Source organism: Strongylocentrotus purpuratus, unplaced genomic scaffold (genome assembly GCF_000002235.5).
Source record: "Strongylocentrotus purpuratus isolate Spur 01 unplaced genomic scaffold, Spur_5.0 spur5_scaffold_3, whole genome shotgun sequence".
In the NCBI taxonomy this organism is placed as follows: Eukaryota; Metazoa; Echinodermata; class Echinoidea; order Camarodonta; family Strongylocentrotidae; genus Strongylocentrotus; species Strongylocentrotus purpuratus.
Genome location: NW_022145609.1, coordinates 1,706,216 through 1,719,058, shown reverse-complemented (window position 1 = coordinate 1,719,058; position 12,843 = coordinate 1,706,216). Strand labels below are relative to the sequence as shown.

The window sequence follows — 12,843 nt, the reverse complement described above, 5'->3', positions numbered from 1 at the left end:
ACGTTAAATTATCATCAGAATTATCTCATCCTGTTTTTTAACACCCCCTCCCCCTATCTCCAAAGAGATATTCTTGCACAGATTTACTATAGCCCGGGTATACTGCTTATTTATTGATTTATTTCGGTTTATAAATACATATAAATATACAACCTTGGTGTCATCTTTGAAAATGATCTTAGGATGGATGATTATATAAAAAATATTTGTCGCTCAGCTTCATATGCCTTGTACAAGATAGGTCGTATTAGAAATGTTCTTGATCAAAAATCTACCGAAACGCTTATACATGCATTTATTACATGCCGTCTTGATCAATGCAATAGCCTTCTTTATGGCCTTCCGGACTCGCACATTGCAAGACTCCAGAGAATCCAAAACTCTGCTGCCAGGCTTGTAACACGCATGCGTTCTTGTGAACACATCACCCCAGTACTTCGCGAATTGCATTGGTTGCCGGTGAGGTACCGCATTATGTACAAAATCTTAGTTTTAACTTATAAATGCATTCATGAATTGGCACCAATTTATCTGCAAGAATTAATCGAGGAATACAAACCCTCACGCAGTTTACGGTCATCTTCACAATTAAACCTCGTATCTACTTCTGTGTCAACTCTTTTTTATGGTAATCGCTCCTTTCGCAAAGCTTCTGCTGAACTTTGGAACAGATTACCTTTAAATGTAAAAAACTGTCAAACTGTTAACCTATTCAAAACTAGTCTCAAGACACATTTATTCAAAATTGCGTTTGATGATTAATTAACGCTGTTCACTTTGACGTGTATTCCATATGTATTGTAATTTGTATGTCTATTTGCATTTTTAGTTTTGTATAAGATGTAATTGTATATCATTCTATTTTGTGTGTATAGCGCTTAGAGACTTCGGTGGTAAGCGCTTTATAAGTAACGTTTTTATTATTATTATTATTATGATTCAAAGGACCAAGGACCAAAGCTTATCATGGTTACAAGTATTATAAAGGTGAGCTAAACATGCATACAGGTTAAACAAGTGCAAGATGGCAATATAGATGAAAAAATAAAACATTTTCAATCAATTTAATATCAAAATAAACTAAGAAAAAGTAATGGTCAAATTACTAAACTGCTATATAGGGTAATGGTGACAGATAAACAGACAATAATAATGTTGAGTAACCAAACAATCGAAAAGTATAGGGGGAAATATATTTTGAAAATAAGCAACGATAAAAGCCTTAAAACCCAAATACGCAGCAACATATTGCAGAGTCGACATGAACGTAGTCATATTCAGTATCTTAAATGAAGGCATCTCCTCTTTAATTTGTGTAAATTAAATCACGTGACTGAACTTCGATCTCTAAGATTGACGAGCAAATAATATTATGACCTACTAGCCTAGCTTACTTAAACAAAATCTAGATCTCTGTGGGAGCAACGTGTAACAGTTTGAAAAAAAACTTTTGCAGTGAAGCACAATAATGTTTTGGTCGCTTAGCACAACATACTAGATACCATCATGAAGACAAATTTGCTAGAAATAATGGGTTATGATCAACTCTTCAATTCAGTAACAGTCACCACCTATCTGGTGCTGATCATCACGGTGGTTCTCATCACTCGATATTGGATTAATACAAAACGAGAGAGTGAGAAGGTGGCTAGAAGTGGAGGGCGTCCGCTCCCTGGTCCTTGGGGACTCCCTGTTATTGGTAACATGCTGTCATTGGATCAGAGCGGCCCACATCTATCCTTGATGAAGCTGGCAAAGGACTATGGAAATGTCTTCAAGATTCAGATGGGCAGTCGACCTGTTCTTGTCTTGAACGGACTTGAGGCTACCAAGAAGGCTTTGACCAAGCAGCCAGTCGTCTTTGCGGGTCGCCCAGATCTGTTTACCTTCAAAGTAATCAACGAGACGAACGTCTATGGCCCGTCCATTAGTTTTAGCAACTACAGCGAGCAATGGAAGCTCCATCGAAAGCTTGCCGAAACGTCGCTTCGCCATTTTACTGCAGGAGGACAGATCCAGGTCCTAGAGAAAGTTATTGAAAGCGAGGCACAAGAACTTGTCCGGTATCTGAAAGCCTCTAACAAGAAAAGTGGCGCTAACCTTAAAGGTCTGATAAATTTGTCAGTGAGCAATATAGTGCTTTGGTATTTGTTGAGCAAGCGTTCATCCTATAAAGACAAAAAACTCATCGAACTCCTCGGTTTTGCAGACAAATTCTCCAAGGCAACAGGAAATGGAAACCCCGTAGACTTCCTACCTTGGCTGAAATTTATCATGACAAAAAGTACAAGGAAATTAAAGGAATGGCAAGAACAATTCGGGCAAATGTTACAGGGAATCATTGAAGAACATCACGCAGTCTATGAGCCTGGATCCGAGAGGGATATAGTCGATCATATCATTACTACCAGCACTAAGGGCGGGGATGAAGAACTTAAACGGTTGGGGTTGGATGGAAAGACACTCCTTCAAATTGCATATGACTTTTTCGGGGCAGGTTATGAGACTACATCTGCAACCTTAGAGTGGATGCTCCTCTACATGGCTTCCTACCCACAAGTTCAGTCTGATGTTCAAGGTGAGATCGATCAGTTTGTTGGTCGTGGTCGTTTGCCAACCTTGAACGACTTTGACAATCTACCGTTAACGCAGTCATGCCTTCTTGAAATACAGCGTCACGCATCAGTTGTTCCTTTCGCCGTTCCTCACAGCACGACCAAGGATACAGTTCTTGACGGATATTTCGTTCCTAAGGACATGGTAGTCTTCGTCAACCTCTACTCAGCTCACTTTGATCCAGAGGTTTGGGACCAACCAGAAGCCTTCAACGCTCGTCGTTTTCTCGCGCAGGATGGAACATTGGACAAGGACAAGGAGAAGCTTGTGGTTGCATTCGGTCTTGGTCGCAGAAAGTGCATCGGCTCAGATTTGGCTCGAATCAATATTTTCATCTACTTCACCACACTCCTGCATCAACTAAATCTTAGTTGTCCACAAGGTCAGAAAGTGAGTCTAGAATCGGCTTTCGGGCTCGTTAGACGCCCAGTGGAATTTAACGTGGAGGTTGTCCCGAGATCATAAGGTGTTCAACCATACGGCTATTTGTATCGAAATTGTTGCACACCAACCTCTTCATCTACTTCACCACACTCCTACATCAAATGTTGTCCAAATGGTCAGAAATTGGGCCTTGAGTTGGTGTATAGGGCAGCTAGACACCCGAAAGATTTGAACTTGAAGGTTAGTCATGATATACACTGTCCTTTGTTGCAACACATTTTCCTTTCGAAAGATCATTGTAAATAGATCACAACTGGATTTAACCAGTATTTTATTTCTCATTTTGAGCTGGAAGTCGGTTCAAAATTGCAACAAAGGTTTTCCAAAACGGTATCTTGTAGTGCTTGACATTAGGAGCAAAATTTAAAAAATAAAGAAAATTGGACACCCGGAAAGAAGTTATGTTTTAAATGGCGTCCATGTTGGCAACCAATAACCTTGATGTAGGAAATTGGATCTATACGTATTTTTTCTTATGCAAGTGACTTTGTAAAATGTGCATAAAAATGCCGCTAAAAATACGGTGAACGAAAAGTAGTTCCTCGATTTAAAAGTTTGTTTTGTTATTTTGAGGAAGAATTGATTTATTTTGAGTCTATGCAAAAAGGAATAAGATTGCATATAATGTGTCATAGCTAATTTTTTTTACTTTATTCAGAAGGTGTTTGTAGAACAATAGCAAGAAGAGGAAGGATATTTTTTTCATAGTATTGTCATAGGTCCTTGTATGTGGGCGCAGGAATATACCTGACATAGCAGTTAAGTAGGATACATTGCATCTTGTCATGGTTCGAGGATGTTGTGCGTGTGTCGGGCCGTGTGTGTTTAGCTTGCACCGTCCTTGTTTCAGTTTACACCTTTGGAAGAAGTAAGTTGTCTTCTTTAAATGTCATAGTTTGATAGTAAAGATTAAAAGTTTTGATACATATCTATAAAATGTTTTTATGTCCTTCAGGAGAGGAAAGTAAGAATTATTTTGGAAGAAGAATGTATTTGAGTTTGTACTTGACAACTTCCGATATAGTGTCTTCATTGGGATGATATCCAATTACTCAAATTACATTAGCCGTTTATATAAATAGTATTACATTTATTCTACATGATGATTAGAGAAATTGTCATTTAAATCATACCTGTATTTAGTGTGAATTATTGATTGTAATAATTTCGCCGTTGAGGGCGCATGATGTTAACATTGGGATAAAGATGGCGGCGCCCAGGGAATCTTTGTATGTTAATTTAATTGATGAGTTACTTTATGTTATTAGTGTAGGCCTACTGTAAGAATGTTTTAATGATTTATGATAGAAGAAATGCTAGTGAGGTGCACTATAGGAGTTGTCAGATTGTACTGGTCTAGCTGGGACTGTGTTGCCTGTTGGGAGCCGCGAGCTGCTCCGGCTTGTACCTTCAGAATTTGGGTAGAAATTATAGTACGATATGATTTAATATATACATTGTTTAATTAGTGTAGTTTATTAATGTATTTTCAATATGCTTTCATATAATATGTGCTAATTGAAGACTTCGAGATTATCTTTATTATTATATTATCATTGATGTACATTAATGTCACAGTTTATGTAGATTAATACCGTAAACCAGCAGTTTGATAATTTACTGTCTGGTTACCTCGCCCACATTGTTGTCTCATATATAATATGTGAGGTGCCTGTAAAATCGACTGTTCATACCTGTTGATAGGAATCTATGCTTGTACTAATATTTGTCATTTCTGGATTGATTTGCTTGGTTTTTTATTAGGCCTACTGCTGATGATCAACAAATAAATGGGCTCATCACCCACCCTTTACAATACCAAGGTGCTTGCATGGTCGAGTTCTTGTGGCTTACTCCGTATTACGACATTAAATAGCCATAAATCATGACAAATTCATCTTGGAGATATCTTTCGGTCTCTATACCTAGGTTTGGGGTCTTAGAATCCATTCATACAACTGGGTTATGGCAACCAAGAAGCCTGAAAACCAAAGATGGCGTCTAAAATGGCTGCAAGTCTCCTAACCATGATCGGACATGAGTTACTATTTTAAGGAAAGCTGTATTTGTTAAGACTAAAATTATGTTTTCGAGATTCACTGGTATGGTTTGAATAATTATAAAGGATTAGAGTAGCCTCATATTGGATACCCTATCTAAGATGGCCGCCATTTTGGTTTCAATGCCTAGGCTTGTGGGGTCGTCAAATCCATTCAGACTGTGCAATACAAATATCTATATGATCATGAAATTATATGATCATACAAATATATAACATCATATTAAACGTTCAAGTAACCTACCCCTAGGAAGACCGATCCTTGAACAGGATGGCATAGACAATTTATATACAATTTGTACTGGGTCGTAATTATCACATGTTATATCTTGATTCATATTGGAGAAGTTTTATGACAATATTCACAATGAATGAAAAATTATCCATAGAAAAACTCTTCCAGTAGAATATTCAGATATTCAAAGATGGACCTCGGCCTCGGTCCTCATCCGGGTCCTAGTCATCCGGCCCGCCCGGGACAGAGTCTCACATTTAAAGGGAAATACGGAATTTTTAAAGTGTCAAGGAAAAAGTGGAAATTAAAGATACATCCCATATTCAAATCAAAAGAAATATACGATATACTGAACTGGTTAGCATTTTCTCTCTTCTAGGAAGAAGACAACTTTAGACTGATTTGCAGTTTGCTCGACATTTATTCCGCTCCGAAGCTAGGAGTCCTTTTCCTCAAAACATGTAAAGTAGGAAAGTCAAAGTAAAACAAGTAACATGCATAAAAGCAATAACAAAATCTTATAACCACAATAAAGAGGGTCCACCATAAACAATTCGACAATAATGTATAAACGTGATATGATTCAACAATCTTAAGGGTACATGTACCATGAGTGAAACTCAAAATTGTAGGGATCTCCGGTCACGTGATCAGCGGAGGGATAGTAACTCCTTCCGATCACCCCAGGTCCCTGGGGTTTACGTGACCTGCCGGTAGGATAGTATCTCCTACGGATGATCCCCACAACTTTTCAATACTCACAAAATCATCAATGCATAAATAACATAGTTATGGAAACACTATATTTGTGGGATCTCGAGTCACGCGATCAGCGGAAGGATAGTAATTCCCTCCGATCACCCCAGGTCCCTGGGGTTTACGTGACCTGCCGGTAGGATAGTATCTCCTACGGATGATCCCCACAACTTTTCAATACTCACAAAATCATCAATGCATAAATAACATAGTTATGGAAACACTATATTTGTGGGGTCTCGAGTCACGCGATCAGCGGAAGGGTAGTAACTCCCTCCGATCACCCCAGATACCTGGGGTTTACGTGACCCACCGACAGGATAGTGTATCTCCTGCAGTATCCCCAATGTTATCCCGGTGCTACTATACCAGCGCATATATAAGAAGTGGTGATAATCGGAACCAACCATGGAATAATCACGAGTAAAAGAAATCCTCCCCCAGTCAACCCCCGTGTTACCATGATATTAAATACATACAATTCGTTATATCACTCAAAACAACATTGTACTTCCAATTTGTTAATCCTCAATCAACTTTAAGTAGTTTACTTCTTCAACTCTACTTAAACTAAAGAGGGGTGGGTGGGCCGGGGAAAAAGGACTTCTCCGAGCGGAGATAAAGTCGAAAGTGAGAAAATCTTGCACACGGCGTTCCCACGCTTACTGCGCGCATAACTCCACCGTTGTAGATTCACTGGCTGTGCGCATTTTCGGTTTCTTTACAGAGGTAAATTTCACATGTCGCTGTCCCACAAAGGCACCGCTTAAACAGCTGTAAAAGGCGCGCGCTATTTCTGGCCTATGCCAGCAATTGTTTTGTCTATCCTTGACTCTCCCAGAATGACTCTGATCATTTATTATGATCACGTTATTCTAGGAAGAAGACAACTTTAGACTGATTTGCAGTTTGCTCGACATTTATTCCGCTCCGAAACTAGGAGTCCTTTTCCTCAAAACATGTAAAGTAGGAAAGTCAAAGTAAAACAAGTAACATGCATAAAAGCAATAACAAAATCTTATAACCACAATAAAGAGGGTCCACCATAAACAATTCGACAATAATGTATAAACGTGATATGATTCAACAATCTTAAGGGTACATGTACCATGAGTGAAACTCAAAATTGTAGGGATCTCCGGTCACGTGATCAGCGGAGGGATAGTAACTCCTTCCGATCACCCCAGGTCCCTGGGGTTTACGTGACCTGCCGGTAGGATAGTATCTCCTACGGATGATCCCCACAACTTTTCAATACTCACAAAATCATCAATGCATAAATAACATAGTTATGGAAACACTATATTTGTGGGATCTCGAGTCACGCGATCAGCGGAAGGATAGTAATTCCCTCCGATCACCCCAGGTCCCTGGGGTTTACGTGACCTGCCGGTAGGATAGTATCTCCTACGGATGATCCCCACAACTTTTCAATACTCACAAAATCATCAATGCATAAATAACATAGTTATGGAAACACTATATTTGTGGGGTCTCGAGTCACGCGATCAGCGCAAGGGTAGTAACTCCCTCCGATCACCCCAGATACCTGGGGTTTACGTGACCCACCGACAGGATAGTATCTCCTGCAGTATCCCCAATGTTATCCCGGTGCTACTATACCAGCGCATATATAAGAAGTGGTGATAATCGGAACCAACCATGGAATAATCACGAGTAAAAGAAATCCTCCACCCACATTTTTTTTTTTTTTTTGTGTGTGTGGGGGGGGGGGGGGTTGGGCGTGGTTTGCCATGGTTGCTTCCTTACCATCTATGGACCCATGCTGTTTAACTAACTATTATCATGTATTTATCATGGATTCAATCCGTAACATATTGTAATCTTATGTTATTATTCCTGCTGCTAGCCAGACAGTGATAGAGGCGAAAACCCGACAATATTGCCATTGTGGCTTAGTTTAACGAGCAAAATAATTATATTTCCTTTGTCGGGGAAAATTCCCCTATGGCCCACTTTGTAGTTCTGAGGCTACTGTGCGACCGAGTGGCTCTGACTCCACCCTCTGCTAGCTTAACAATTATGTACGACGTATACTAGTACATCAAAATCAATCATTAATTTAAATATGGTTCTAGTTTGTCAGCAATTAAATAAGTTTCAAGTTTAATGTGAATCCCAAAATGAAGGCGTATATATCTGAATATGTAACTCACGTTACAACACGCTGTTCCTCAACTTTTTGTGTTATAATAATTCCATTGTCACATCGAACCCAGTCTGTCCGAGATTCCACAAGGCTCATTAATAGCCGAATTAGTGTTATTGTCCCGTTTCCGTGGATGTAAATGTTCTATTCATGTGTACCCAAGCCCGAGTCTATTCCTTCTTGGAAGTTATCGATGAGAGCGTCGGATCCTCTGTCGGACAGGTGTACCCCATCTCTTAAAAATAAACTGTGATTGGATGGATCCAACTGATGAGCAATAACTGACGCATTCGGCAGCCGGGCTATTAATCTCCTCGCGTACTTGTTGAGCGATTTCCTGACCCCATCCATGGCGTCTTGTGATGTTCGATGACCACGACTGCTATGATAGAATAGGCGTGGGATGATGGTCGACCAGGCGATGTGCGTACGAGGCATGGCTGTCCGAAGGGTTTGAAGAGCCATATCGATCGCGATTCTGCATTGGCAGGCATCATTCAGGCCCAAGTTATTTGTTCCCAGATGCACGATTACTAGCGCAGGTGCTCGTTGGTTGTATCTCAACCTGTTCTCCACCAGGCGCGGAAGGTCTTGTAACGTCGCTCCTCCCTGACCGTGCCATTGGACCGTCCCTCTTGCTCTTCCCAGATCTTGGCGGTTGGGCATGCTCGCCCTCTGCTTGGCACGTCTGACCAAGCTGTCGCCTACGATCCAGATCCTGTCGCCGGTTGTCTCTGAAACAGGATGGAAAAAAAACTCCCCAAAGTAATGTGTTCTATATTCATATTCATATCATCATACACGCGGGCTACTTATTCTCCCACTTATAATTTACTATGAAAGTATGTGATAGTAGGTTTCCATTAAAAGGAAAAAAGGAAGGAATGATCGTTCCTCTGTGTTACATGTAAAACCTAGCAGCGATGGGGGTTACGACAATATTAATGATTGGGGGAGTCTAATCAGGATAGTAACTCCTGGTTGATCCTCCAGTCCCATTCTGGTTATTAACATGAGCACTTCACATAATTGATCTGCACGTTGTATACTTTGTGTCGTGTTCAACTTTTTATTGTATTATAACGAATTAGGTTAAATAATTGTGTAGAATTATTACTGCTTTCCCGTTTGCCCGTTAGTAATTTAACTCCAATTTGTCATGGTGATCTCTATTAATGTAATGTTGTGGCCTTGTTGGGAATTAATTGCATAATTTATGTGGAGCGCGTTGATATCGTAACATATTATGCTGTATATAAAGTTATCATTATTATTATCCTTATAATTATTATGTTTATGATAACGTTTATTCCTATCAATTTTAAGTTGCACCTGATATTTAGCGGATATAACGCATGTACACAGAGCTGCGCCACCTTCCCATTGCCATTATCTGTTCTGGGGGAACGCCTTTCAGGGCCGCTGTGGTTGCCGCTCCGATTCGAAAGGAGTGTGTGCCATATTGGCTACCACTGTACCCGTTGTGCTGTAGGGTTTTCTTCAGAACTGAACTAAATTGATACCTAGTTACAGGGGCCCCATCACGATGACAAAATAACGGACCATCTATATCAGGTCTTACACGGAGGTATGCTTTCATGGCTTTCACAGGGCACTTTTCATCTGTCCCATTGCTACCGATATTGATCGTGGTTCCTTGCCCGTATTGGTCGGTTTTTGAGAATCTAATACGTACTAGCAGGCTTCCCTTCGGGCCACTGCAAAATTTGATGTCATCCCTCGCTATGACCTTGTTTAAGTCATCGCCCTTCCTTTGAATCGTGAATTCTCCCACTCTCAGAAACCCAAAAAATGCTAATAAATATGATGCGTGAAACATCATTGATTCGTAGTGAGAATAGCATACAAGGTATAATGTTGGTATGATTGTCTCTAAAAGTTCCCAAGTTATGGGTCTTCTACTGTCTACCATAGATCTGTCGCGCCTGCTCCCTTCCTGCATTTTCTTAATTAAGAAATGTTTAGTTGGGTCCGCCCAGCTGTACATATTGTGTAAATATGATAACGCTGCGACATGCTTTGTGATGGTTGATGATGATTTCCCATTAATGGAGAGGTGTGCGATGAATGCCATAACCTGTGTAGTTGTTGTAGGCCATGATGTATTCAGTTGTCTATTCAATCGAAACTCTTGAAATGAGTCTACAGCACTCTGGTATGCCCGCTGTGATCCCTCTGCTAAGGACTGTCCTAGTAGTCTATGTGTTTCTGCTGCTAGGTCAGCACTATTCCCGTAGGTATACGACTTGGTCGGTCTCGTGCTCCTGGTGCTAGTTTGCGGAATCGCCCCATCTTGCATTGGCTGTGCATGTAAAGGCGGCTGGCTTGATGACTGGTTCGCTCCAGTTGTCTCGTTTCCACTGTATTGTGGTCCGTCAGTCTCCGGAGCCGGGTTTATGCTGGTAGTGGCTGAGCGTCCACTGCTGGGGTTACCGCTCGAGTGTCTCGCCCGTTTTGGCCGCCCCGCCCGCCGGGGAGTTGAGGTGCCGAGTACGTCTTGAGTGGTGTCGTTGCTAGACTGCCTTAATCTTGTAGACTGTCTAGGCCTAGCAATCTTTGGTTGGCGGGCCACCCGGCTCTGGCTTGATTTCCGCTTTCCCATCTTTCGATATACTGGGATTTCCTCTCGTTATTTAGACTTATCTGTATACTCAATTGTAGAGCCTTCTCGAAAAAGGACTTCTCCGAGCGGAGATAAAGTCGAAAGTGAGAAAATCTTGCCCCGGCCCCCCCACTCAGGTTTCAAAATGACCGCATGCGTGTTGCCAAAATGTCCTTTTCGTAACAAAAGAAAAAGGTCGAGCCGTATTGACTTTACACACCGGACTTTTGCTGAAAAGGGGGGGGGGGGTGCGGAAAAAGGCTCGTATACAAAAGAAAAAGGTCGAGCCGTATTGACTTTACACACCGGACTTTTGCTGAAAAGGGGGGGTCGGTTGGAACACGCATATGCGTACCCTAAATAACACTGAGTGGGGGGGCCGGGAATCTTGCACACGGCGTTCCCACGCTTACTGCGCGCATAACTCCACCGTTGTAGATTCACTGGCTGTGCGCATTTTCGGTTTCTTTACAGAGATAAATTTCACATGTCGCTGTCCCACAAAGGCACCGCTTAAACAGCTGTAAAAGGCGCGCGCTATTTCTGGCCTATGCCAGCAATTGTTTTGTCTATCCTTGACTCTCCCAGAATGACTCTGATCATTTATTATGATCACGTTATTCTATCATTTGTTTAGTTTTAGAAATAGTGGAAAATCCAGATGAAGGCTCAATCGGCCACGGCCCCCTTCCCCCTTTGGCAGTCCTGAAACAATAAAGGGGAAGAGCAACGGAAAAAAACATAATAATAAATAATAATTAATAATAATAATAATAGCCTAATAGTCCACTCCAAATTTTATTAAACCAAAACGGAAATTCTTTTTGCCCAATTGATCGTGAGCCAGGCAGCCACTGAGCAGCACCAGATCGACGTTGCTCTATCCCTTATTGTTGAGAAGAGAAAGAGAAAAGAAGGTACGATAGAAGAAGATAGGGAAAGGGGAGAGAGAGAGAGAGAGAGAGAGAGAAGGGGAAAAATCGTTAATCCGAGTCACGGCTCAGCAACGTATTGGATAGAATGGAAACTAAATCCCACTACAAGATATGCGTATTACCTGCATATATTAATATGTACATTTATAAATGAGTTGCAGTTCGGGGGCGGCCAATCGGCCGCAGCCCTCCTCTTCTTTTTTTGACGGTCTTGAAAATGGTAATGGGAAATACAAGAAAGCGACGGAAGAAAATGAGAAAAGAATGTAATAGAGAAAAAGATAGAGGGGGACAGGAAAAGGAGAGAGCGCGAAAAAGAGAGAGAAAAGGAAAAACATGAATGTTAAATTCACACATACTACATTTCCAATAAGTTTGCTCGACATGTACCTAAGAAGGCTGCGGACGAAATGACAACAGTACAAAGAAAAACAGTTCTATAAAATTGACATAAGAGAAAAATAGAGATGATTTTTACAATTCAATGATAGGAGTTAATAGATTTTCGAGGAGGAAATTACGATTTCCATTGCTCGTGACGGACATTTTGAATTTTAAATTGTTCAAATTCGAAGAACTTCCGGGGGTTCCGTCCCCCTAGACCACCGGCAAAGACCCTGCCCCTGGACCCCATCCATAAAGATGGAAGTGGTTCCAAAACAACATTTTGTTGAATAAAATTGTCCTTAGGAGAGAGTATGTGTTTTATGTAGTTCAATCTTCTAACAACCTCAACATTTAGTAGGCAAGCTTACATCCAATCATGTGGAATTTTGATTATTCACACAATATTGAATGGCAAAAATGCTGTACTGTTACCAAATGTTTCATTATCACCTATAGTTTTATACCATTACCGCTAACCTCCACTTTCACCTAACAAAATATATTCCCATTGTAAAAACAACAACAAGTGACTCACTTCCAATGATGAATCATTGGCAATTTGTCGGCCATGTTTTACACTAACCTGGTTTTCAAGGTTTTCTGGTGGCCTTAACCCAT

The 12,843-nt window shown here is 40.8% G+C and overlaps 1 protein-coding gene and 1 pseudogene across 1 annotated transcript; one reads left to right on the top strand and one right to left on the bottom strand.

Moving 5' to 3' along the window:
* The first annotated feature begins 1,449 nt into the window (after window positions 1–1,449).
* Window positions 1,450–3,103, top strand: LOC593932 (annotated as a pseudogene).
* A 3,908-nt stretch (window positions 3,104–7,011) lies between these two features.
* Window positions 7,012–11,016, bottom strand: LOC105439682 (integrase/recombinase xerD homolog). Its single transcript, XM_030996207.1, has one exon. The coding sequence runs from the start codon at window positions 10,901–10,903 to the stop codon at window positions 9,620–9,622; it is 1,284 nt and encodes a 427-aa protein (XP_030852067.1). The 5' UTR covers window positions 10,904–11,016; the 3' UTR covers window positions 7,012–9,619.
* Between the last annotated feature and the right edge of the window lie 1,827 nt (window positions 11,017–12,843).